Raw genomic sequence first — 24734 nt, forward strand, 5'->3', positions numbered from 1 at the left:
AGTTGTTTGGCAATCTCCGTGATTCGGCCACCTACATCAACGAGGCGGCTCTAGACATTAGTACTCTGGTGTCTAGAATTTCTTCAGCAGCGGTAGCTGCTCGTCGCACCTTGTGGCTGCGATCCTGGAAGGCGGACGCAGATCCAAGAAAGGTCTGGAAGCGTTGCCGTTTACCGGAGAAGTTCTCTTCGGTCCGGATCTGGATAAGATTGTGGCCACGCTGGCGGCAGCCAAATTTGCTTGTCTCCCGTCGGCCGCTGCTCCTTCTGGTTCTGGACCATCGTCCTTTCGGTCATCTAGGGCCCAGGGCAGGCCCAAACCACAGTCGTTTCCTCGACAGGCTGGCCCTAAGAAATCGGTCAAGCCCCGGAAACAGGCATGGAGTACCAGACGTCCGGCCCCCAAGCCAGATGACAAGCCTGCGGCCTGACGGTCCGGGTCTCCCCTTGGGGGATCCCAGGGTGGGAGGCCGCCTGCTGCAGTTCTCCCGGTGTTGGTCGTTCACTACGACAGACACTTGGGTTCTGGAGGTGGTCTCTCACGGGTACGCCCTCTCCTTCCGGCACAGACCCCCGGCTCGATTCTTCACCACGGGTCTACCATCAGACCGGAACAAGGCTACGGAGCTGCGGAAGGTATTGCACACTATGCTCCAGGCTGGAGTTATAGTGCCTGTTCCATTCTCCCAGAGGGGCCAGGGTTTCTATTCAAATCTATTTTTGGTACAGAAACCCAATGGGTCATATCGTCCGATTCTCAACCTCAAAGCACTCAACAAGTCTTTGCGGGTCCCGAAGTTTCGGATGGAGACCCTACGGTCCATCATTCTGGCGCTGGAACCTGGGGACTACATGGTGTCATTGGACATACAGGACGCTATGGCGGTCATGGCGGCTTCTCTGCGGCTGCAAGGAGTCCGCATGTTGCCGTACTTGGACGACCTGTTATTGGTGGCAGGATCTCCAGAGCTCCTGTTACACCACTTGGACCTGACCATTGCACTGCTGCAACGGCACGGCTGGCTAATCAACTGGCAGAAGTCCACTCTAATCCCGTCTCGGAGGATTCTGCATCTTGGAGCCTTATTGGACTCGGGACAGCAAAGGATCTTCGTGACGGAGGACAAGATCTCTGCTTTACAGTCAAGGGTGCGCAGTTGTCTGCACAGCCGCCGGGTGTCCTTACACTCGGCGATGAGGTTACTGGGCTCCATGGTGTCGGTGTTCGACATGGTGGAATACGCCCAGTTTCACTCCAGACCTCTGCAGCACCTGATCCTGTCCAAGTGGAACTGGCTGCCTCAGTCTCTGAAGTTCCAGACGATTGTGCTCACCCCGGAGGTTCGCCTGTCCCTTGCGTGGTGGTTACAGACGACCCACCTCAACAAGGGACGTCCGTTCTGGGTTCCAAATTGGGTCCTGTTGACAACGGACGCCAGTCTTCGGGGCTGGGGAGCAGTTTCGGGTCCACACTTGTTCCAGGGCAGGTGGACACCGACAGAAGCGGAGCTTCCAATAAATATCTTGGAACTCCGTGCGGTCTTCAATGCTCTCCTGCAGGCACAGCGGTTTCTCCAGGGTCACCCGGTGCAGGTCCAGTCGGACAATGCTACCACAGTGGCCTACATAAACAGGCAAGGAGGAACTCGCAGTCGGGCGGCTCTCGTAGAGGTCTCTCGGATCCTGGTTTGGGCGGAGCGCAATCTTCCGGCCATATCAGCGGTCTTCATCCCGGGAGTGCTAAATTGGGAGGCGGACTTTCTAAGTCGCCAGGACGTTCATCCAGGGGAATGGTCCCTGCACCCGGACGTTTTTCAACTACTGGTGGACAGGTGGGGTCTTCCAGAAATCGACCTCATGGCGTCCCGGCACAACAACAAGTTGCCGGTGTACGGGTCTCGCACAAGAGACGAAGGGGCGTCTCTGGTGGATGCTCTGTCCGTCCGGTGGACGTTCAGGTTCGCATACCTGTTCCCTCCGGTCTCCCTTCTTCCACGGGTAATCCGGAAATTCAAACAGGAAGGAGGGACGCTCCTGTTGATAGCTCCCGCGTGGCCCAGACGGCACTGGTTCTCAGACCTTCAGGGTCTGTCCGTGGACAGTCCTCTGCGGTTGCCGCTACGACCGGACCTTCTGTCTCAGGGTCCTTGTCTTCACCCGGACCTGACTCGGCTGTCTTTGGCGGCGTGGCTGTTGAGACGGCCATGCTGAGGTCCTGGGGGTTTGCCAGCTCTGTGGTGCGTACCATGTTACGAGCTCGGAAACCGTCTTCCGCGAGGATATACCATCGCGTGTGGCATACGTTCTTCCAGTGGTGTCGACCGAGAGGTTATGCACCGCGGGAGTTTCGTCTGTCTCGGATTCTCGCCTTCCTGCAAGCGGGACTAGATCATGGGCTTCGCCTTGCTTCTTTGAAGGTACAGGTTTCGGCCCTATCTGTCTGGTTTCACCGTAGGATTGCTACAATCCCGGATGTGCGCACCTTTATGCAAGGTGTTCTCCGTATTCAGCCGCCCTTTGTTCCACCTGTGGCGCCTTGGGATTTGGCTGTGGTCCTGAGGGCTCTCCAAGGACCGCCGTTTGAACCACTGGGCTCAGTGGATATTAAATGGCTAACAGCTAAGACTGTTTTCCTTCTGGCCGTTGCTTCAGCCAGACGTGTTTCTGAGTTAGGGGCTCTTTCTTGTAGACCCCCTTTCTTGGTTTTTCATGGGAACAGGGCAGTGCTCCGCACTCGGCCCGAGTTTCTTCCCAAAGTTGTTTCCCAGTTTCATGTTAACGAGGAAATAGTTGTTCCGGCCTTTAACTCACCGGGTCTTTCCGTGGGTGAGGCCTCTTTGGATGTTGTGCGGGCCTTAAGGACTTATGTTGACCGCACTTCTTTGTTTAGGAAGTCGGACGCTTTGTTGTCCTCTATGGCTTCTGTAAAAAGGGTTGGCCTGCTTCAAAGCAAACTTTGGCAGCCTGGATCCGTATGGCTATTTCTGAAGCTTATCTTCATGAAGGCCTACCGGTCCCTCCTTCTCTGAAGGCTCATTCCACTAGGTCTGTGGGTCCTTCGTGGGCAGCTCGACGTGGTGCCTCGGCAGTTCAGATCTGCAAGGCTGCTACGTGGTCTTCTGTCCATACCTTCGTGAGGTATTACAGGTTTGACACCTTCGCCTCTCAGGATGCTTCCTTCGGGCGGCGGATTCTCCTTTCTGCACAGGAGCGTCCCCACCCTTAAAGGATACTGCTTTGGGACATCCCCAAGGTATCCTGTGGATACCCTATGGACCCTGAAGTAGAAAATATGAGATATGGTAAGAACTTACCCTTGTTATCTCTATTTCTACGAAGTCCATAGGGTTCCACAGGACTCCCGCCCTGTCGCACCTGTGCTGCAGATGGGCTTTGCTCTGGTCACCGGTTTTCCGTCTCCCTCTGGTGAGAATGTGATTCTTGTATGTGTCCAGATCTTTGTTCTCTCTCTTCCTTCTCCTCCTCCGGCCTATGGCTTGGTAACTAACTGAGGTGCCTTGGCCCGGGGGCGGGGTATAGGAGGGGGACCTAGTGCATCCTGGGAGGCTGAAAGCTTAACTCTTTGGTGCCCTGCGACTGACGTCACACCTATACCCCAAGGTATCCTGTGGAACCCTATGGACTTCGTAGAAATAGAGATAACAAGGGTAAGTTCTTACCATATCTCATATTTTTTCCTCTTATTTTTTTGTTTAGATACTGTAAAACATGTACAACTTATTGTCCTCATATTATTACTGTAGGTAATTATAGAACTGTATCACAGTTTAATTGTTCGCTATGGATGACATTTCATCATCTTCTATTTATTTATTTTTATGCACTATATGTTTATAGCACTTTGCACATAAGCTTTATATATACCTTCCTAATCCTGGTATAGGATATATATTGTGTTAACCACTTTGCACATAACAAGCGGATTTGTCGCCCAAAGTCAATCCCCCCTTTTCTCTCGGCGCCACACATTATTTAACTTTGGCAGTCATCAGACAGATAACGCATACATAAATACAATCAAGCATGCACATAAATACATGTCTACAATTACACATGATCGCAAAATGCATGTAGGCACACATTCAGTGCATGTGATTAGACAAACCACATAGCACTCATGCCAAATTCAGCACAAGAGATGACATGGTAGGTGGATAGTGGTAAAGCATGAGACAAAAGCTAAATAGGATCCTTTCTTCTTTAGAGTTCATAGGGGATCCACAGGGATACCATGGGGAGGGGGGAGGGTCAAAGAGGTTCGGGCACCAAACAGTTAAGGCTTTAGCTCCCAGGATGCACTGGTCCACCTCCACATATACCCCAGCCACAGGCAGACAGTTTTTCGTATGGTGCCGGCAGGACCGGTCGCACCTTTAGACAGGGGGACTGCTTAGACAGCCCCAAGCTTTATTTTTATGAGTTTTTTTTTATTTTTACCTGAGCAAGCAGCAAGATGTCTTAATGGGTGCATGTGCAGCTGCTCCAGCTTCCTCCGCCAGTGCCGCAACATCGATGACTGGTCTGGTGATTACGACGGGCGGCAGCAGGGCTTAGGTAGCCGCTCCATTGGGGACCCAGGACTGTGGCTGGATACACGGGGAAGTACAGGTAAGGTGATTCCCCGCTTGTGGGAAATCGCGTGTTGTGCAGTCCTTACCTCCGGCGGTAGAGACCTGTCTGAGGACGCTGCAGTGGGGTAACTGGTTTGTCCGCTCTCCCACTAGAGTACCAGGGCAGTTAAAAGCTGCTGTCGGGGCCAAGTAGAGGCCAGCGGCACCCGTCGGTTGATGCAGCAGAGGGGGGTAGGCTCTTCGCCGGCAGCCCCTCCCCCAGCCCAGAGTGCGATCCCTCACAAGAGGTTTCCCGTCTCTAAGCTGCTCTTCCCCTCACCCTCCTCCCTATAGGAGATGCTCAGCAGCCATTAATCAGGGCTTTTCTGAAGCTACATGTCTCAGGAGTTTTCGGTTCAGTCTCCCTGTATACCTCTCCTAGGAGCCAGGTTATACAGCGCACAAATCCTACCAGTCCTGGGAGGCTTGAGTAGTTGATTTAGTGCCCATTATAAGTATATTTATATGCATTGTATGTGACTTGTGCTAGCTCTGCTGTGGTGATATACTGTCTTAAAACTTTCTGACTGTCAGTTATATCTATCCCTGCTGCTTTTGTTTAACCTTCAACTACCAGCTGTGTAGGGGTTCAATATTACTTCACATTTACTTGTGTTTGTGAAGGGTGTCACACTGCATTACTAGCCATACACTGACTGTGTGCTGCTTGCTGGTTATTACTATATCTAAAGGCAAACTTAAACAGGAGATCGAGGCTCCTGTGCTGGTTACATTTAAATCCTGTTTAGTGGGCTTGTCCCCACAGGATTACATACAGGATGGTCTGTGTGCTAATTGTTATGTACCACCTCTCCAGCCCACCTTACCAGCACCTGTTCAGGAGCCACCGTGGGTGTCTTCCTTGTCTCAGATTATGATGCAGTTAGTGAACCACTTATCAGCTCCCACGCTGCCTCCCACCATACTGTGTCGGTACCCACTATGCTTCCTCCCTTAATGTTTATGCCCATTCAGTTCAGAATATGGCTCAGACATCTGCCATCTACGGCGGACAAACCGTTAGCCACCAAGGCATATAGGCGGACTGTATAATCCTCTCAGTCCACCCATCTTTCAGATTTTGATGCATCATCTGAGGAGGCAGATGACGCACAAAGTTCTCTCTCCAAGTCACACTCGGGCGAGGAGCACCATCATTCAACAGTGGATGTCCCTTCTTTAGTGAGTGTGGATAAATCAATCCTAAATATAGAGGATTATGAACCGGACCCTAAGCCTAAAACCCCGATATTTAAACTTCAAAAGGTGGTTAAGGCTGAATCTTCTCAATCAGAACAACTCACTGAGCTCCTGGGAGAAGCTTGGGGTACTCCTGGCAAACTAGCGTCTTTTTATCCTCTCCCTACTAAGGGGTGTACTAAGTGGGAAGTCTCTACCACTGTTGATTCGCATGTGGCAGGCTTAGTCAGAAGCTCTACACTGCCTTTACCGTCTACATCCTCCCTTAAGGATGCCACAGAAAATTTGAGACTTGTCTTAAGTCAGTGTACTCGCTTTCAGGTGTTATCACTTGGCCGGCTATGGCTGTGGTCTGGGTGGCTAAGACTATCGAAGGATGAGCACTGGAAGACAGCCTGCCATCAGACCCTACCAGGGAACAACTGGCATACATCCCCCATATTGAGGAAGTGGCCTCTCATTTGGGAGAAGCTGCATTGGATACTGGGCTCCTTGCCTCTAAGGCATCTGTGACCTTGGTAGTCGCCCACTTGGTCCCTTGGCTACAGTCCTGCAAGGCGGACACGGGATCCAAGAAGGCACTCTAATCCTTACCCTTCTCTGGAGACAGGCTGTTCGGCTCAGAGTTAGACAAGATTGTGGCTACTGTGGCAGTCTCAAAATCTTCATATCGGCTATCGGCAGCTTCCCCCATCTTCTCAGTCCTTTTGCCCCCAGGGTAAGGCAAGAGGACAGTCCTTTCCTAGGCAGTCTAGTTCTCACAAGACCACCAAGCCGCAATCCAAGCAGTCTTGGTCGGCCAGATGTCCAGCTTCCAAGTCTGACAACAAACCCTCCACCTGATGGTGCGGGCCTTCTCCTGGGGGATCCTCCCCAGCAATTTATTTGTACAGGTCCCCCATCAGACCCTGTCAATGCCCTGGCCCTCCAGGAGGCCATTCACTCCCTGCTGCATTCAGGTGTGATTATCCCCATTCCTTCGGCTCAGAGAGTCCACTCTCTTTTTGATTCAGAAGCCAAATGAATCTCATCAGCCTATTCTGAATCTCAAACGCCTCAACAAATTTATCAGAGCGCCCCTGTTCCACATGGAAAGTCTACAATCAATTGTCTTGGCATTGGAGCCTGGGGAATTCATGATTTCTCTGGACTATCAGGATGTACCTATTACTCCAACCGACCAACGATTACTACGGTTTGCTGTTCTGCAACAACATTACCAGTTTCGGACGCTGTCCTTTGGTCTGTCAACAGCCCCTCTGGTCTTTGCCAAAATAATGGCAGTTATGACTGCCCACCTCAGGCGCCAGGGAGTCAGAATCCTGCCATACCTAGATGACCTCTTAATGTTGGCACACTCACTGGTTGTGTTACAACGCCATCTCCAGCTGACCGTAGACTGCCTGCAGACACACGGCTGGCTCATCAATTGGAAAAAGTCCTCCATATCTCCGACACAGCGGTTGGTACAACTAGGGGCACTCCTGAATTCTCGAATACAGAGTATCTTTCTTCCAGCGGACAAAGTTTTGACACGACACTTGCATGTGTGCAACTTGCTCCAGAATCGAAGTGTATCCATTCACTCAGCAATGCAGGTCCTAGAGTCCATGGTATCCACCTTTGATATGATGGAATACGGCCAGTTCCACTCCAAGCCCCTTCAACAACTCATTCTCTGCCGGTGGAATGGGCAGTATCATCTGATCCGCACCCAGACGATCCTCCTCTCTCCTCAGGTTCGGCTTTCCCTGGCATGGTGGCTACAGATGTCCCATCTGGACAAGGGTTGCCCCTTCTGGAATCCAAATTGGGAGCTTCTCACTAAAGATGCCAGTCTTCATTGATTGGGTGTGGTAACCGGTCATCATACTTTTCAGGGTGGACAACCCAGGAAAGGCGCCTGCCCATAAACATTCTGAAGCTTCGAGCAGTGTGCAGAGCACTCACTCAGACGCAGGATCTCGTCCAGGGCAGGCCGGTCCAAATCCAGTCTGACAACTCGACTGCGGTAGCCTACTGTAACCATCAGGGAGGCACGCGTTGTCGGGCAGCCATGCGGGAAGTGGCAAACATTCTGGTCTTAGCCGAAGGTCAGCTCCCGGCAATATCGGCAGTGTTCATTCCTGGAGTCCTGAACTGGGAAGCGGACTTCCTAAGCTGTCAGTACACATGCCAGAGAATGGGCTCTCCATCCAGATTTCTTTCAACTCCTGGTGGACAAATGGCCTGCCAGACATAGACTTCATGGCCTCATGTCACAACCACAAGGTCCTCAGGTACGGGTCTAGGACCAGAGACCCCTCAGTCGCCTTTGTGGACGCTCTGGCAGTGAGGTGGGACTTAAATCTCGCATACCTCTCTCCTCTGATCTCCCTCCTCCCAAGGGTTCTCCGAAAGTTCAAGCAAGAAGGTGGCACAGTGATACTAATAGTCCCAGCCTGGCCCAGGCGACATTGGTTCACCGACCTATGGAGTCTTTCCATAGACACTCATTTTCTACTTCCACTAAGGCAGGATCTTGCCTGCACCTGACCTACCTCATCTGTCTTTGGTTCTCTGGGTTCTACAGGCTCCTCCATTTGAACTTCTGGACTCAGTAGACCTCAAGTGGCTGACAGCGAAGACTCTCTGTCTCCTTGCTATCTTCTCTGCCTGCAGAGTATCTGATATGGCAGCGCTCTCCTGTCGCTCCCCCTTCTTCCGGACAGAGCTGTCCTCTGTACCAGGGATGGGTATCTCTCTAAAGTGGTATCTCGGTTCCATTTGAATGAAGAGATTGTAGATTCTGCAGGTGAAGCCTCCTTGGATGTGGTTCATGCTCTTCGGATCTACATGGATTGCACGAATTCCTTTAGGAAATTAGATTTTCTTTTTGTATTGTATGGCTTTCACAAGCGAGGCTGGCCAGCTAACAAAAAGACTTTGGCTCGATGGCTCCGCATGACAATCTATAAGGCATACACGCAAGCTAATCTTCATGTTCCAAACAGGGTTACAGCACATTCTACTCGGTCCGTGAGGCCCTCATGGGCGGTTCGATCTGGCACTTCTGCTGAATAATTTTGCAAGGCGGGCACATGGTCTTCCATCCACACTTTTCTCAGGTTCTACACCTTTGATATCTTTTGACCCCCAGGATGCTTCCTTTGGGCTCTCCTTTCTCCTCAGGATTGTCCCCACCCTTAGGAGCTCCTTATTGCCATGGGACATCCCCATAGTATCCCTGTGGATCCACTATGGAACCTGAAGTAGAAATTAAGAGTTATGGTAGACTTACCTTTGTTAACTCTATTTCTTCGAAGTCCATAGAATCCACAGGGCGCCCACCCTGACGCACCTGGCCTCATTGGGTATTTTTCTCTTGATCACTGATTCCTTCATCTTCTGGGAGAGTGTTTTTTTGAGTATACAATTCTTCCCTCTCCTGTTTCCTGCTCCTGCCTTGGGCTTGTTTACAAAACCGCCTGCCTGTGGCCCCCCCCCTGCCTGTGGCCCCCCCCCATACTATCCCTGTGGATCCTATGGACTTCGAAAAAATAGAGTTAACAAAGGTGAGTCTACAATAATTTCTATTAGTTTGCATACTGTACTAGAGTTAGGGAGAGTAATTAGAGTTGGTAGCAACAGGAATAGAATGCAAGTGGTGGACGGAGGAAAAAGTGGTTTGGTACTTGGCCCCTAGGTGTGCCTCAGTACCTCGTCATGGGGGAGATGTATGAAGCCTTGGAGAGATATAAAGTATCAACCATTCAGCATCCTAACTGTCATTTTACAGGCTGTGTTTGAAACTTTATCTTTCTCCAAGACTTGATACATCTTCCCCATTTTTCTAATGCTATCACACTTAAAGAACCATGAGGGAGATTTATCAAAGTTTGGAGAGAAATAAAGTAGCAAACAATCAGCTCCTAACTGTCATTTTTCAAACACAGCCTGTACCATGATTTTTAGTTGCTGTTTGGTTGATATTTTATCTCACTTTATCTCTCTCCAAGCTGTGATAAATCAAGTTTTTTGTGGAAATTATGTTCTTAGAGACTACATATGAACTTTGTACAATGATATGTCTGTATTTTATGTACAATGATTCATAAAAATATATTCAAATATAAATTTGAGGAATTCCCTGGATATGATTCGTTTTGAGTGTAGAGTATATCACAGATCCAAGACCTTTTTGTAGAGGCCAATATTTTCCAAGTTATAACTGGTGTACAAGAAGGCGGTCATTCACTGTATGGCAGAAATTTCAAATTTGTAGGTATTCCATAAAATTTGAACTGGTGTATATTGAATTTTGCCTGGGAAGTGCTACTACTTCTAAGTATAAACAGAACCGTTGTCAGTTTGTTCACAAGCTTTCAGGTTTGTGTTAACAGAATGCTTAGAAGTAAAGACCTCTTTAATGATCTCCTAGAACCAAAGGTTTTACTGGTATACTAGTTCCACATTAAGGTATAACTCAGAGGTTCCCAAACACAGTCCTCAAGGCTCCCCAATATCGATTCCTACCTATCTATACACTCTAAAATTGTCGCTATTTAGCGTTATGAGTCACACAATAGAAATAATTGTTTTCAGACTTTGATTGTGGTTCCAAAGCACAAAAGTTATTATTCAATATAAAAACAGATGGTTACACGCTGTGATCTAAATATAATTAGCACAAATAAATCATACAGTCACAAGTTACAGTCGTTACATACGCACGCGCTCTGGATCCAGATCCCGGCATCAAAGATGAAACCTCCGTGAACAGCAAAGCAAGAAGACTGTCATCTAGTTTCAGAGAGCCCACATATATACTCTAGCAGAGATAGGCAATACAATAGAACAGGTTGGCATGATTCCATTGGTTCTTCGTTCTGGTTCTTCTGTTACAGTACAGTTCATAGGTCAATTCATATGGTCACATTCCAGCCTTCAACAGCTCTTTGTGTCCATTTTCCCGCTGCATAACAAATTAGACTGGCTGCATTACAGGAAACATTTCAATCCCTAACTCTCTATGATCCATAACTTGCAGACGCATGTTGCGATTTCTTCCCCGATGGAACCGGAAATCTGTAAAGACTCAGTAGTTTAGAATGACACCAAACACGGTCTGCTTATCATGCACTAAACCCTTAGATTTCAAATAACATGTATTTCGCAACATCAATGATAATGAATAAAACCTTAAATATTAACCTTAATGCTAGGGAACCTTTTTATGTAAGTGTGCAGTGTAAGTATTGGGGTATTGAGTATATAGTTAGCGTTGTGCGGCTACTTGTTTTGTGGAGTACACCGTGGTGCGTGTTTTGCATGGTTGATCATATTATATGTTTTAGTAACTGTCTGTATTTATATAATGGGGACTTTTAACATCTTTCTATTGCGTGGGAATCGCACGACGCTAAATAATAGCATCGCCGTATGTACTTATGTGTGAGGTTCACTAAAATGGCGCTGGGCGGCCAGTCGCAAAATGGCGTCTTGTTGTCATTCGCAAAATGGCGTCGTGTAGATTTAATTTTAATCAGATTCTGTCTCAGCCAATTATTCAGCTTTGACACCAACAGTTCAGGTTTTAGAGATACCCATGGTTGTGCACAGGTGGTTAAATCAAATTGACTGAGGTACTAATTAAGTTACCAGTGTCTAACCATGGATATCTCTAAAACCTGAACTGTTGGGAAGCCTTGAGGACTGCATTTGGCAACCTCTGGTAATACTAGTTCAACATTTAAAAAAAAAAAAAAATCACAGGGTCTTATAATCTTTATTTTTCTATCCATTTGGCCAAGTATTTACTTAACCTCCATTTGATGGAAATTCCTCTTAAGTTTGTTTATTTTGAAAAAGAGAAGCTAGTGATTAGAGTTAGGTTATAGTCCATAACATAATGCAAAGATGCTCAAACATGTTTGTTTTTGTGGTAAAATATATTGCAAGTCATTTATTTAATTAGCCTTTTAATATTTGACAGAATGCATAGGATTATTACCATTGTTCTTTTATAATTGGTCCATTTTCAAACACATATGAAATTAGGCAAATCAGATGGAGACTTGCCGTTCTATCTCTGTTTCTATACTGTATAATCTATTATATAAACGTCTTAAATTCTATCTCCATAGTTGAGACAGGATTGAGGCAGCACCCACTCCCTCCTCTCATAGCTCTCATCACTGTCTGCCAGGACACAGCCCGTCCCCTGCCCCCTCCCCAATACTCCTTTGCTATAAGTGTGTGCCTTCTCAATCACAATACACTCTCATTACACTGCAAAACAATGAAAATGTTTCCGATGTGAAAATAGTTACCGTATGTACTTGAGTATAAGCCGAGTTTTTCAGCACATTTTTTGTGCTGAAAAAGCCCCCCCATGGCTTATACTCGAGTCATGCCCGCATGGTACACAGCTGAGTAGCGTACCATGCGGGGCGCGGTGCAGACTGTGTCTCTGTGACACAGCTGCACCACATGTGTAGCGCTGACCAGACAGAGTTCGGTCAGCACTACACACTGCCAAACACACAGCCGCCGGCAACGGCAGCTGTGTGTTTGTTGTAATCAGAAGCCGATGAGAGTCTGTCAGACTCTCATCGGCTGCTGCTGCTCCCACTGCGGGAGCCATCTTCCGGCTCCCGCAGTGGGAAATGGCGACGTCTCTCCCATAATGCAAAGTGGCCGGAGAAGCCAGTAGCAGTGGCGGGACCAGGAGCGGGGTTTCAGGTAAGTGTTTTTTTTTTTTTTAATTACATCTCTCTCTACTGGGGGGGGCTACTACTGGGGGCAGTACCAGGGGGGGATTACTACTGGGGGCACTACCAGGGGGGGATTAATACTGGGGGCACTACCAGGGGGGGATATTGCTACTGGGATCACTACCAGGTGGGGTATTACTACTGGCGGCACTACCAGGGGGGTATTACTACTGGGGGCACTACCAAAGGGGGAATATTACTACAGGGGGCAGTACCAGGGGGGATTACTACTGGGGCAGTACCAGGGGGGGATTAATACTGGGGGCACTACCAGGGGGGGATATTGCTACTGGGGGCACTACCAGAGGGGGTATTACTACTGGGGGCACTACCAGAGAGGGAATATTACTACTGGGCAGTACCAGGGGAGGGATTACTACCAGTAGCTGCTGCATTTCCCACCCTAGACTTATACTCGAGTAAATAAGTTTTCTCAGTTTTTTGTGGTAAAATTAGGTACCTCGGCTTATATTCGGGTCGACTTATACTCGAGTATATACGGTACTTCTAATTGATGTCAGCATGCAAAGAATGAATATAACATTTAAAACTCTCAGTTAGCTCTGAGTTCCAAGATATAGCCCATTTATGACGATGTAGGGGTATTCCTAGTGCAGTGGGCAGAATGGAGAGAATCTTACCAGCAATCTGCATTCCGCGCAGAGTGGGCGGGACCTAATGACCCAATTAAATGAATCAGTTATTTGTCCCCTTCCCTATTCAAATATATGTGATTCACGGGATTACCCACACAAGATAACTGTGGTGCACTGAGTGACAAGCATAGTGAGAGCGATTCCACCAAGACATTTCAGCAATGGAACAAAGATATCAGGGTAGGTGAATCACTATTGTTGGACAGTGACAAGCGATACCCCAGAAGAGGAGTACAAGTGACAAGCAAAGAGAAAGCACCCCCATGAATAGGCCACTATATCAGATAGTACTTTCGTATGCTGTATGTTTGTTTCATATGACGTATGTTTGTTTCGTATGCTGTATGTTTGTTTCGTATGCTGTATGTTTGTTTTGTTTTGTGTTCTTATTTGTGATTGATTGAATTAAAACAACTGTTATTTATTTTCTATCAAGAAAATATCAGATTATTTTAAAATAGCTTTTCACTATGAATATATTACTAATATACATACAGTATAGTGCAAGTAGTGTAGCTCAAAAAATAGAGCTAGTAAAAACATTCTGAAATCATTTTAGTTTTTGTTGACCTCAAATTAGTAATGTATGACTATTTTTAGAAAGGAAACAAATTAAAAGTATTAATTTGTTGTACAGAGTTATCAGTGTGTGTCTCCCCCCAATTTAAGACGTGTCCCCTCCATACACCCTCCTATACACACCCTTGTGTTGCCAAAGGGCTCGCTGTGCAAATGACAATGGCTGACCCACCTCCCCCTGTCCTCAATTCTGCCGTTCCTGTAATTTATTCCACCCAAGCCTTGTAAGACTGCATCGCCTTCCTTCTCAAGGGATGCAGCAGGAGTAATGCGCAATGCTTGTGTGCCCATGTGATGACGAGCATACGCCCATGTAATGCTACATGTCACAGACAAATGGTGTGCAAGCGTCACGCATTATTCCTGCTGCGTCCATTGAGCATGAAGATGGGAATGGAGACGACAGGTCTCTGGGGAGACACAGACTGATAATGAGGGTGTATTGTGATTAGGAAGACACACACTTAGAGAAGGAAATTGTTATTTTGCTATCGATGGAGGGATACCAAATCCACACCGTTGGCGGTGGTGGTACCCTGATGTTGAGGGACATTGCTGCACATGTGCAGACCAACATCAGCACATAGCAGCCAATTGAGCATCGATGGCCATCACTACACACACTGATAGTGATAATGTATTGTGATTTGTGAAGACACACTCTGGGACTGGTGGTGGTATACAAAGAGAGCAAAAGGGGAATGAGGGGGCAAAAACAGAAGGGGGAGGGTCATACTTGCCTACTTTTGAAAAAGCATTTATGGGGGATTGTGATAGCAACACCTATGAGCGTGGCGGTAAGGTGGACGTGTACTGCTACATCTGAGGGGAGTGTCATAAAATGTATTTACATCCAAATGTAAATGAGCCCAAAAGCAGTTAGTAAGATATATTTGTTGTTGAAAACACACTGACACTTTTTAGAAAATGCATGTACCATAGGGATCATTGGCCCTCATTCAGAGCCGGACGCTCTGAGCAGAGGGCTCTCTCTGAATGAGGGCCGTCCTCCATAAAAATGGAGCGTCCTCCTGGACGCTCGTATAGCTGTGGGTCACCACCCACAGCACATACGAGCATGCAGGTTGATGGTCGTGATGGTCTTGACCATCGCGACCATCGCCAGTGCGACCAGAAGCCTGTGGTCGGGGTTGTCGACCACAAGCCCTGGAGTGATTTGGGCTCTATCAGAGCCAAAATCACTCCCACTGACATCACTAGTGATGTCAGTGGGGCCGGCTTCTGACGGTAGGCGTTCCCTTGGGAACGCCTCCGTCTGGCAGGCACGCCCCCAGCACGCCCACCAAAGGGGGCGTGCTGTCAATCAACATCGACAGCACGCCCCCTTTGATCAGACACAACGAGCGAAGGAAAGTCCTTCGCTCGTCGCGTCTGGCGCATGCGCACGACGGAGCTCCCTCCGTCGTGCGCATGCTCAGTGCACACCATCGACCCACTTGCGAGCGGACAGCCGCTCACGAGTGGGTCTGAATCAGGCCCATTGTGCCTTATAACAAATGCAGGGACATTATACTAATCATCCATTTGAATGTGTATATCTCTGTTTTTTTATTTTTAATATAATAGCTTCATAATGGGGGTAAGGTGCAATGAGGGAGATTGCTAGACTCTTCATGGAGACAGGGAGATTGCTGCTATTTCAGGGAGTCTGACCATGAGGGAGAGATGGAAAGTATGGGGAAGGTGTGCAGCTAGAGTGAGAGAGGGAGGTCAGAAGAAAAGACAGATAAAAAAATATAGATGGGAGGAATAGGGTCAAGAGAAGTAGATGGGAAGAATGGGAAGAGAAATATGGAGAGACAGGAGGAATAGGGGTAAAGAGACGGGAAGGTGGTGGAAGACGGATGAGAAAAAATCCTGCACAATTGTTAGCGACCCAGCAAATGATGGGTCCAAAGTACTAATAAAATATATCTCCGTTACTATTAGTGTCATTGTCTCTTTTGCAATAACTTTCTGCCTATTTGTGGGATTCTGCACAATCAATGACCATACAGAGGGAAAAGCTTATTAGAATGTTTCCAGGATGTTAGCTGTTGAATGATCATACAAAATCCCACCAGTCTTTGTATGTTTTGTTGTGATTTGTTGAACATATTTTACGTTTGTCTTAAATAACATTTGAGATTTGTACATTTAGTGAGATTTCTATAATTTATGTGTATATTTCCTCATCAGAATACAGAAATCCATGAAGCTCTTCTGGAGTTTCGAAGCCAAGGTAATTACATTCCTCTGTACCGATGATATGCAACATAGTAAAAAGAGTGATGGGAAACCATTAGCATTGTGGTTAATTAACCAATTACTATTCATAAAACAAACCTCCTAAATTTCCTATTTGGAAAAATAAGCTACTAGCTCAAACCGTGACCTGCCAAAAGCGCTTGAATCACACAAGACTAACACATTTCTTAATTGCAACAGATTTGAACAGGAAGTGTGAAAATCTGCTTGTGCTTCCCAGGACATTTGGGGCCTGAATCAGCAAAGAACGCAGTTGCTAATATGCACACAATCGGACGATTGTTGCGTACTGCGCATACGTATGCATTGCAGTGCGCGTGCATTAACCGCCCACTGCGATCGGGACTGCAATCGCAGCGGCTACGCAGACCCATCGCGAACTGATTAACAGGAAGTGCCGTTTGTGGATGGTAGCAAGGGGATGGTCAGGCGAAAGTGGGCGTGCCAGTGCGTTTCAACAACATTGCAGGGGCATGCATAAATAATCCACTGTGATGCCCTACGCAGCCTGAGGCCTGATGGCGTGTGTGGAAGTTAGCAATTTCTGAGTAAGGTCAGAGCTTGTGCAAGTGTGCGCGAGGCTGCGATGGTACTCTATTGTACCGATGGTTTCACAGTCCTGCTTAACATTACGGATGTGTGTAAGGTAAAGTGGGCGTCCTTATGTTGTGCTGAGATTGCATTGCGATCGCAATGGATTAGAATACTAATCCATTACGCATCACCGTGAGACTGCGTGCGTAATCGCTATTACATTCGTAGTTGCATTCCTTGCTGAATCAGGCCCTTGGTTTGTTGAACAGGTTATATTTATAAATCTAGAACTCACTATTGCTAGCTTCACAAATATGGCTGGACCTTAAGGACATGCAAATGCCATATTAATTCTACAAGAGAGTGTACATGGAAAGTCTTTACAGATGGGAGTTATATTTCAGTTTTGTGAAAGATAGATTTAAACTGACAAGTACTAAGCTGTAGAGCAGGGGTGGGAAATAAGCTGCCCTCCAGCTGTTGTTGAACTACACATCCCAGCATGTCTTGCAACAGTTTTAGCATGGCAAAACTATGGCAGGGCATACTGGGATGTGTAGTTCTACAACAGTTGGGGGCCCCTTATTGCCCATCCCTACTGTTGAGAGTAATGGTACATTAATTAGTCTGTGCTTAGAAAGGAATTTTTAATTAGAGGAGGTTGATGGCCTATTTCTTATAATTAGTGGAACTAATGAAGCCTACTTTAATTATTTTCCTATACCTTTTTTTTTACTTGTTTGGTTTAGAAGTTTCTATGGCAATTACTTTGAGGATTGTCATTCTATGTTTTATTATTGGCACATCATGGGTGCGGAATCCTGGTCTTTGTGCTCAGTGTTTCAACAAACTGAAACATGAGTCACGTCAATCAACAGATGAAATGCTGACAAGTGACAAGTTGTTTGCAGCAGTCTTGGCTAAAAGCAGATACTTGTATTTCACCAGTTAAGTAAAAAAAAGTGGGAGGCACATATAGAAACCGTTGTAATTCTTACACCGTTCACCTGATTTGGATGTAATTACCCTCAAATTAAATCTGAAAGTCTGCAGTTAAAGCACATCTTGTTTGTTTCATTTCAAAGCCATTGTGGTGGTGAATAGAGGCCAAAATATGAAAATTCTGTCAATGTCCCAATATTCATGCACCTGACTGTGTGTGTGTGTGTATATATATATATATATATATATATAAAAATATGTTCGTGTGTGTGCACATGTATATGTAGATATTGAAGAGACTGAGTAATGTAATCTGTTCTAGTTCACAAGCAAAACAGGGAACCTTTTTATTCATGTTTTTATTTAGCATTTAGGGGCTGATTCAGTGTTGGGAGCAAAGCTGAGAAAGGATTAACTTTACACAACCATGTTGCACTGCAGGTGGGTCAGATATAAAATCTGCAGAGATGTTTAAATATGGGATGGGCGTGCCCTAACTCTAATCTAAATTGAAATTCTAAAATAAAGCTGCCCAATATTTGTGGGCTACTTGCTAAATCAGCCAGTATTTACCCTGCATGCAAAATTAAAAAAACTATATATTTGCACCCCTTGCATTGCCCAGATGCAAAGTTACTTAATTCTTTGCTTTGCTCCCAACTCTGAATCTGCCCTAGTGTTTCTTAGTATAAATTATTATGGTAAGCCTTGTCCTTTTCATTAATTCCATAGAATCTGGTCCTTCGGTGGAAACACTCTGTGATGACATGGTATCTGTGCTTACGGTTCTGTGTGACAAGTTGCAAGCTGTTATTAAGTAAGTACACTGTATGTTTGGTCTGAAAGTTAAAAGAGAACAGTCTGGGTTCTTGTTTCTCGCTTTAATTTCCTATTTAATAAACCTTCCATCCATTAGCAGCGCTATGTTAGTTCTGCTAATAGGATACTGGTCTAAATATGACATCTAGCGATCTTGACAAATAGGCCCAATTTCAGCTTGTGCCTGACTCCAAAACGATCGATTTGCCCAAGAGTGATGCAGTTGAAATTTCCTGCAAATTACCACTATTGGCCTGTTTGTGCCATCATCAGTCTGAGCATCAAAACAACTGGTTGATCTCTTGTTTTGATAAGTGTGCGTGTGTGTTTCTTAAATGTAAACTTCTGGTGCTCTGACCCAGTAGCAAAATGGGGCACACGCCCTCGTTTCCGGGAGCGCCGGCCAATCCCGGCCTCTCACAGCCTCTTGAATGCCTCTGCCTGTCAATCAGACAGGCTGCATGCGATTATGCAGGACCCATTCTGCTGACTCGCAAATGGGTCCTGTGCAAGCGCAGGTTCCCGATAATCGGGAATCTGCATTCAGCCCCTTTAGTGCGGATTTCTGTTTGAGTCTGAGGTAGTCTCAAACTGTTAACTGGGTTCTTGCTTTTTCCTGCTGAAAAATAGCACTGCATATATATCTGTTAAAGCTTTTAAACTTTTTCTTTATCTATGCAATTTGTGTTTTGTTCCTTAGGCATCCTTTAGTCATCCATGTCTTGGATCATGTTCAGTACAGAGGTTATTCTTTGTAATTATATCATTTATTTGCAGTGAAAATCATCCATTGCAACTTCTGTACCTTGAGTGTATTCTTTCAATGTTGAACAGTTCGTCCCCTACAATGCATAACCACAAAGCCTTTATGGATCTAATATGGTAAGTAATAGTTTGGCAGTGCAAATTTTGGCACTTTCTCCAGTACATAAGTAATAATATCTTCGTATAACCCATTATATACATTGTTTAATTTTTTTTTTTTTACATTTTCAGTGTGTATGTTCGAAATATTGATTAATTTATTCTAGGTGTTTTTTTGCAGGAAGCAGCTATGTCCAGCCCTTGTAGTGATCCTTGGAAATCCAGTCCATGACAAAACTATAACCTCTGCTCATGGTAACACCTGTGCCAACTCTGACTGTCACTCAGCTGGAGTAGCCGATCAGGGACGGGGATCAGCATGTTCTTCCACAGCACCTGCGCTCAGCGGCCCAGTTGCCCGGACCATCTATTATATTGCAGCAGAGTTAGTAAGACTCATGGGCTCTGTTGAGTCTATGAGGCCAGTCTTGCAGTCCCTCTATCACCGTATTTTACTGTATGCTCCACCACAGAATCGTGTGGAAGCCATCAAAATCATGAAAGAGGTTAGTGCACTTCAGGATCACTCCTGTCCATCTCATCACTTCCATTGTGCTTCTTAATTGAGAGTAAAATATCTTGCACTTCTGCTTTTTAGGCATATCAAGCTTTTTCTTGAAAATAACTAATTAATGTTTATAGAAGATGAATCACAGTAATCTGCTTAATTTATTCATATGCTCAACTGCTATCATTTCTCTGTGTTTCTCTAAGAGACTAATGAATGGGGTCACTGAAGGTGAAACTTGTTCATCTGTTTTTATAGAACACTGGGAATGTGCATGAATGTATTGTTCAAATTAAAACATTCATACAATGTAACTCTGCTTATAGATTCCAGTATTTTGTGTGATTCCAGTGTCTATGTAGAACTGTTATGAGCAACCCAGGGCCGGATTAAGGTTTGTGGAGGCCCCAGGGCAATTTAGCTGTGGGGGCCCCCTTCAAGCCACACAGAACCGAGCCTTCCCCCCTCCCCCCGAAAACCCCACACAAAGACACCACTCACACATAAACAGAATACACACACTAACACATATATACACATTAACACATACATACACAGTATGCATACCAACACATATGCACAATATCACATACATACATACATACATACTGTACATACATACACACTAATACAGTACATTTACACTTGAAGCAGCAGCAGGTAGCAAAAGGACCCGGCTGGCACCTCCTCAATTCATTAGGCTCCGCCCCCCCCGTGTGCGATTAATGATGCAATGCTTAAGGATAAGGGGGCGGGCTTGCCATATTGGCTCCGCCCCCATTGCGGTCAGCCGAGGCATCGGTGGGGGTGTGTGTGGGGGCCCAGGGACGACCGCCCCTGTCGCCCCCCCTTAAACCGGCCTTGGAGCAACCTGATGTACTACATGGTCCTCATGGGCTGCTTAGTCTTCCCTGTTGTAATAAATAGCACCACTTTTCATTACACTCCAATTTTCACAGTGGGCTAATGCCCCCATGACATCACTTAATATATAATTGCAAATGTACATTTTTTACTTTACACCTTGAGTGGGTGGCACCGAGTCATAGAGGTGGCTCCCACATTGGACAACTTCATTCACATTAAGTCATAAATTGCTGCAAAACCTCTGTGCAGTCCTGTTTAGGACAGGTCACATCAGGTGGGTCCTCTTTTACAGCCTTATGGGCAGACTTGTGGGTCTACTTACTAAGCAGTGTTAGGAGACAGAGTGAAAAGTGATAAGGTGCCAGCCAATCAGCTCCCAACTGCCATGTCACAGGCTGTGTTTGAAAATGACAGTTGGGAGCTGATTGGCTGGCACCTTATCACTTTTCACTCTATCTCCTAACACTAATTAGTAATTAGACTCCTTGGAACTCAAAAAGGCCTGGATGGTGGAACAGGTGGGCTTGTTCTAATGTAGGCCAAGTACAGTAATGGTGTGTTTACACAATTGCAACTTATTCTCTGCTTTATAAAGAAAGAAAGTCCAATCAGGAGTAACTGGATGGGGGTGCCATAGTTAAATGTCTGTTGTCCACGGGTTGGGTACGGGATGCTGGTTTTCGGGATCCCGGCGGTCAGAATCCCAAGTCCGGCATCCAGACTCTGGATTCCACATGGTGGTCACTGTAAAAAAAAAAAAAAACTTACCTGATTCCAGGAACCCGGAGGTCAGTGCTTCGGTTATGTCCTCTAGGGCTCCGGTCAGCTGGTCTCCCGGCTCCTGCACTGTGACTCCGGTCAACTGTGAAAGGTGGTGGGGTTGAGGTAGGAGAAGTGTGCGTACGGGATTCGCAGGGACAGAGCTTTATCGCAGGCTCTGTCCCTGCAAGGGATATTTGATAAAATCCTGTGATATTTCCTAAATTTGCTCGGAAATATCACACTACAACCGCATTTTAAATGCGGATTGTAGTAAATAGGGCCCTATCTAATGGTTAATGAGTGGTTCAGGAACAGCGTTCCTGCTGAGAAATAGCACTTCTGTACACAGATAGCAAACATGAATGTTGGGAAACTAGTATATTCTATACTGTATGCTAATGGAACCTGCACTTATAAAATCTGTAATGGATTATTTGCATCATGGTGACCTCTTGATGATATATGAACATATTAGTATTTTTTTTTTATAGTATTTTTTTTACCAAGTACAAGTCATGCGTAATTGCTCCCGCATTGCTTGCACTGGACACATTTCATACATCCTCCCATATGCAGAGTTGTATACATCTATGCTGCAAGACCGTTCTTGTCCGTACGCTACCATCTTCTTCAGCACGCACTTGCACTAATCCTATATTAGATGCAAGAGATCCATCTGAAAACAGGCATAATTAAGTGTTTTACTCTTACCATTCCATATCTGCTTTAGGTGGCACATAATGGCTTAGATTTGCTCAGTTGGTTTGTTTGGGTCGAGGCCATTCCTAAGCACTTTCCTATTAGATTTTTGCGATTCTTTCATTTCCTAGCCTGTCAAACAATCTCATCCTCATTATTATATTGGTAACCAAGACAACTGTGAGTCCATTAAGATGGAATCATTTCGATTTGAAAGATTTTCAATAGTTGTTGCATGTAGGCTTATGCGATTGCTCTCGACGAATACATTTTACAAATTATTGCAGTTTAAAAGCTGGGGCACTAAACTTAAAATAAAAAGATCTCCAATATTACAAATCAAATTGTAACATTCACAAATCTATATGTAAAAGTTTCTATGCCTTGACAGACGTTTAGCATTGTATGTATATTTTCTGTGCAAACTATTATTCTCTTTTTAAATTGAGAGTTAGAGATACTGGCTTATTTACAGATGAATGCTGATATGCATAAGCTTTATTGCAAATACAGTAACTTACAATATATTCCAGAGACACTTTGAAAAGCGTTTGTGAATGCTATTCATAATTCTGTTCTATAAGGCTACTTTAGTTAGTTATGGATTTAGTTGATTTTTATAAGGTCTGAATTCTCAAACCTGGTTATTGGACGTAATACTGACTTTTCATGACCATTGGTTGATGTTCTAAATATATAGAAAGACACATGACATAAAATTTGGGAAAGTTTACAGACTGAAGCCAATACAGCTTCATACGGAAAACCTGATAATTCTGCCCTGCTTGTCAGTAGCTACTGTACAATGTAGAAAGCCTGTCTTTCAGTTGGACATATTCAAACATTGGACAAAATTAAAAGAAGATGCTATGTTGGTGATCAAGCATAACTGATCCCTCCCCCTTCACTCAGGAAACGCTGCAGATTGTGTCATCATGTAAAAAAAGATTAAATATTATATGGCCCAATATTTATTCCTGCTGTACCCCACTAGCAACTTTATCCCAATATCAGTATGCCCTATTTATAAGAACTTTTGCATGAAGCTCCTTACTGTTTTATTATAATGGAAGCATCTTAAGCATGATTATTTATTTCCTCCCTACTTCATCACAAACCACAAAATACAGATCATACTGCTTGCTGTTTGGATTTCTTAAAACATAAAGACTGATATGAATGTCTGTTGAGAATCGTTATCTGAGCCCAGAATAATCTATAGACTTAAGGCTCCTACACACTAGATGTCGCTCCATCGCTGCCAGTATCGGCAAGTGTGTATGCACTTGCCGATTCCGGCACCCCCGCCGGGTCCCATCGCTCACGAGATTGTGCTGGGTACACATCGTCTAATGTGTACCCAACTATAGACTGTAGGTTAGATGTGGTTACTTCAGACAGTCAGACCCACACAAGCACTGAGATTATTCTGGTTACAGTTGAAAATGTTGTAAATGTTAATATGGTTGTTTTAGAATACATACATTATATTGTCTATATAATAAGCAAGAAAGTGTGTCTGTCTATTTGTCCATTATGCACGGCCAGAGTTTTGTACCTAGCTCCACCACATTTGGCATGGTGGTGTAGTTTTATCCGGATTAGGTTTTTGGCTATGGTTGAAATTCGTCAGGGCCATGGAGGTCTACTTGGTCCCCTCCAAGTAGGCTGTGGAGTCTCTGATTTGAAATTTTTGTTTAAGCAAGTTTGCTCAGGATGTCTTCCAGTTCCTTAACCTGCACTTATCTGAAGGCACTGGCTGATATGTAACAGTGGGGGGGGGGGGGGGGGCAGAGCTCCAATGTAAGAGCAGTGAGTCAGAGAATCAACCGTCACACTGCACCTGCACTGACAGTTACTAACTTCCTCCAAGCACATTTTCATATGCCATGCTCTCCTATGTTGGTCTGCTTTGTTAAAAATAAAGGCCTCCCCTTCATCTTGTCACAGGGGAGGGGGCTGCTGGGAGTCCCGGGGGCTGCTGGGAGGCTTCGGGTGCTGCTGGGAGGTGCCAGGGCTGCTGGGAGATGTAGTACTTCCAGCGCCAACTACACTGGGAATACACACACAGGGGGTGACACACACACACACACACTCATGCACACACACATACTCGCTCATACACACTTACAAAACACTCACACATACTCGCCCTGCTACAGAAGACCCGTCTCCCAATGTTGGAGGAAGAAGGCACCGCTTTGGAAGGTGAGTAATTAAGGACTAATTGAGATAATTGGAAACTTCCAATTGCTTAATTAGTCATTAGGAGGGATGTCACTGGAGTCCCAGAGCATTTCCAAACCAATTTTCCTAAAAATGTTTGTTAGGAAAAATTGGTCGTGCTCTGGAGGTGCTCAATAAAAAAACAACCTCCCGGTGCTCAAAAACTGAAAAAACCTTGCACCTAATTGAATAGCAGATATCCCGCACCTGCAGGAAAAACCCAGCAGGTGCGGCATTTTTGCTATTCTGGCACCTAATTGAATACCCCCTAAGTGTCCTAGACTCCGAACTGTCCTTTGTTCTTCACATCCAATCTCTGCTCGCTTCATGTAATATCCCCAAGAATATACATGGATCTCACACAAAACTTTGCAAAAGGCCTCCTTTACTGTACATTAAGTATTATTGCAGTTACTTTCCTACTG

General features: G+C 45.6%; 1 protein-coding gene across 1 annotated transcript in view; it reads left to right on the top strand.

The window, feature by feature from the left end:
- Window positions 1-24734, top strand: part of ARFGEF3 (ARFGEF family member 3) — a 156617-nt gene that overhangs the window by 51391 nt on the left and 80492 nt on the right. The window contains exons 7-10 of the mRNA XM_088453279.1: window positions 16020-16062; window positions 18297-18381; window positions 19161-19265; window positions 19429-19753. Of these exons, the coding sequence (XP_088309405.1) occupies window positions 16020-16062; window positions 18297-18381; window positions 19161-19265; window positions 19429-19753 (558 nt within the window). The remainder of the gene's footprint in view (window positions 1-16019; window positions 16063-18296; window positions 18382-19160; window positions 19266-19428; window positions 19754-24734) is intronic.

Source organism: Taudactylus pleione, unplaced genomic scaffold (genome assembly GCF_031769625.1).
Source record: "Taudactylus pleione unplaced genomic scaffold, aTauple2 ptg000006l, whole genome shotgun sequence".
Classification (NCBI taxonomy): domain Eukaryota; kingdom Metazoa; phylum Chordata; class Amphibia; order Anura; family Myobatrachidae; genus Taudactylus; species Taudactylus pleione.